Source organism: Bison bison, unplaced genomic scaffold, assembly GCF_000754665.1.
Source record: "Bison bison bison isolate TAMUID 2011002044 unplaced genomic scaffold, Bison_UMD1.0 scf7180017864037, whole genome shotgun sequence".
Lineage (NCBI taxonomy): Eukaryota > Metazoa > Chordata > Mammalia > Artiodactyla > Bovidae > Bison > Bison bison.
The window spans coordinates 2,662,773-2,665,206 of NW_011494609.1; the positions used below are offsets into that span (position 1 = coordinate 2,662,773).

Genomic DNA, 2,434 nt, shown 5'->3' on the forward strand with positions numbered 1-2,434 from the left:
CAGCTCCCTCGTTTTAAAGACAGGCCCCTAGTCACCCAGAGGGTGGGGTGGCCCTGCGCACAGGACTCCTGAACTCTCTTCCGGCAGGAGTAGAGGAGCTGGGGGTGTCCTACTCGGGTGCTTTTCGCTTCTCCCCTCCCTTCCTTCCCTCTTCCGCCCTCCCTTCCATCCTCTCTTCTCCCTCCCCCGCCCCACCTCTCTCCTTCTTCCCTCCCAGTATTTCCTGAGTATCCTGTACATGCCTGCCACCACTTACTACACACGTGCTGTGTCCTTGCCCCCAAGAAGGGTTTGAGATTTTGCTGTGGTTAGCACGTTTGGGGGGCTTCCCAAGTAACACGTGGTAAAAAAAAAAAAAAAAACAACAACTGCCTACCAATGCAGGAGACATCAGAGGCTCCATTTAGATCCCCCGGTGGGAACAGTCCCCTGGATGAAAGCTTAACAACCCACTCCAGTTTTCCTGCCTGGAGAATCCCATGGACAGAGGAGCCTGGCGGGCTACGTCCCTGAGGTCACAAAGAGTCAGACACAACTGAAGTGACTTAGCACGCATGCATGCACGCACGCACAAGTGTCCCAGATGCAAACTTTCTAACAGGCAGTTCTAGGAAGGGTCTTAAAGTGAAAATAGAAGAAAACTAAGGGATTGATTGAGCATTTGGCAAGACAAGGAATTAATTTAATGAAAATTGATTTCCTAATGAGGACGAAATGGCTCTGCACACCCCCACCCTGTATCCGAAAGCCAGGTCGCAGCCTCTGTCTGTAACAAGCCCACCCCTCTTCAGAGTGGTGTCAGGAGAGGTGCCCTGCCTGGAGGGGAGGGCCATCGGTTTATGGTCTTGGCCATAGCACCTAAGAAGCTGATGCCTTGGTAGTTCCTGTCCCCTGGCGTCATGATCTCTAAGGTCATGCCTGGAATTCTGGAAGGCAGCATCTGACCTGCCCAGGGTGCTAACCCCCTCCCTTCCTGAGCACACAGGGAAGCCTCCCACTTTCAGAAAATGTTTCGTCCTGACAGGCACTCTAAGCTATTTTCTAAGCCATAGGCAGCACAGGCTTATGAGTCCATTTGTTAACAATGATCAGTCCATTGTTGATTTAGCAGCCTCCAGTAAGTACATGACTCCAGTACTCTTGCCTGGAAAATCCCATGGACGGAGGGACCTGGGGGCTGCAGTCCATGGGGTCTCTAGGAGTCAGACACGACTGAGCGACTTCACTTTCCCTTTTCACTTTCATGCATTGGAGAAGGAAATGGCAACCCACTCCAGTGTTCTTGCCTGGAGAATCCCAGGGACGGGGGAGCCTGGTGGGCTGCCGTCTATAGGGTCGCACAGAGTCCGGCACAACTGAAGCGACTTAGCAGCAGCAGCAGTAAGTACATGAGTGTCGCTCAGTCATGTCCGACTCTTTGTGACCCCATGGACTGTAGCCCACCAGGCTCCTCTGTCCATGGGATGCTCCAAACAAGGGTTTGGAGGGTATGGATTGCCCTCCAGGTCATCCTCCAGGGGATCTTCCTGACTCAGGGATCGAACCTGGGTCCCCTGCACTGTGGGCAGATTCTTTACCCTCTGAGCCCCAAGGGTATCCCTAACAACCTTAGTGGATCATTGATCAAACAGAACAAAGTACGAGTCTGCAGCAGCCTAGTGTGAGGGTAGACATAAGGCAGAACTTCCCACGTGCAGCTGGTAAGCACTGAGACAAGTGGGGGCCCTGCGGTCCTTGGAAAGCACAGGCCGGCCTCATGACCCTCGCTCCTTCTAGCTCTGGCCTTCCACGGAAGCTTAGACGAAGCAGCTCTTCTTGCACCCAATCAAGCCTCAGAAGCTATTTTTTTTAATATGTTAATCGTGGTACCAACGGCTTATGGAAATCTGGCTTTCGGGGGCAGAAATGGCATGCCTGAAGATAATCTTTAACTCGTTTCCTGTCTCCCCGCCCCGCCTCCCGGCTTCATTAGGACTCCAGCCGGCGCCCAAGTGAGCGGGCAGCCGCCGGCGAGGCCATGGCCAACACCGCCGTGCAGCTCCTGGGTTTCCTGCTTTGCTTCCTGGGCCTGGTGGGCACGCTCATCACCACCGTCCTGCCGCACTGGCGCCGCACGGCGCACGTGGGCACCAACATCCTGACGGCCGTGTCCTACCTGAAGGGGCTGTGGATGGAGTGCGTGTGGCACAGCACGGGCATCTACCAGTGCCAGATCTACCGCTCGCTGCTGGCGCTGCCCCGCGACCTGCAGGCGGCGCGCGCGCTCATGGTGGTGTCCTGCCTGCTGTCGGGCGCCGCGTGCGCCAGCGCCGTGGTGGGCATGCAGTGCACGCGCTGCGCCAAGGGCACCCCGGCCAAGACGGCGTGCGCTGCGGTGGGCGGCGCGCTCTTCCTGCTGGCCGGCCTGCTCTGCCTGGTGGCCGTCTCCTGGACC

The 2,434-nt window shown here is 56.5% G+C and overlaps 1 protein-coding gene across 1 annotated transcript in view; it reads left to right on the top strand.

The window, feature by feature from the left end:
- CLDN14 (claudin 14) overlaps positions 1-2,434 on the top strand; it is a 22,089-nt gene that overhangs the window by 17,847 nt on the left and 1,808 nt on the right. The window contains exon 2 of the mRNA XM_010834979.1: positions 1,973-2,434. Coding sequence (XP_010833281.1) covers positions 1,973-2,434 — 462 coding nt within the window. The remainder of the gene's footprint in view (positions 1-1,972) is intronic.